We start from the raw sequence: 293 nt of genomic DNA, 5'->3' as shown, positions 1-293 counted from the left end.
CGTGTGGCCGCCGGGCCCAGCGGGTCCTGCACATTATGGCACTCCATTGCCCCCACCCACTGGGTGGGCATGTGTTCTCATGGCACAGGGAGAGGTTAGGGCTCAGAACATCCCATGCCCGAGGCCACACAGCAGAGCAGGGCCTGCATCCAGCGCCCCCCGTCCAGGCTGGTCTCCAGGGGGACCTCGATGATCTCATCTGTGACGGGGCCAGCAGTGACCAGGGCTGGACAGGGAGGGCGCGGCGCGGAGGTTCCCGCGGAGGCGCCTTACCTCGGAGACGGCCCAGCGGA

At 68.3% G+C, this 293-nt stretch overlaps 1 protein-coding gene across 1 annotated transcript in view; it reads right to left on the bottom strand.

Annotated features, from left to right (window-relative positions):
- MAN2B2 (mannosidase, alpha, class 2B, member 2) overlaps nucleotides 1–293 on the bottom strand; it is a 37230-nt gene that overhangs the window by 19053 nt on the left and 17884 nt on the right. The window contains exon 9 of the mRNA XM_014538276.1: nucleotides 274–289. Coding sequence (XP_014393762.1) covers nucleotides 274–289 — 16 coding nt within the window. The remainder of the gene's footprint in view (nucleotides 1–273; nucleotides 290–293) is intronic.

The sequence above is a fragment of the Myotis brandtii genome, unplaced genomic scaffold (assembly GCF_000412655.1).
Source record: "Myotis brandtii unplaced genomic scaffold, ASM41265v1 scaffold188, whole genome shotgun sequence".
NCBI lineage: Eukaryota > Metazoa > Chordata > Mammalia > Chiroptera > Vespertilionidae > Myotis > Myotis brandtii.
This window is presented reverse-complemented; position numbering and strand designations above follow the sequence as displayed.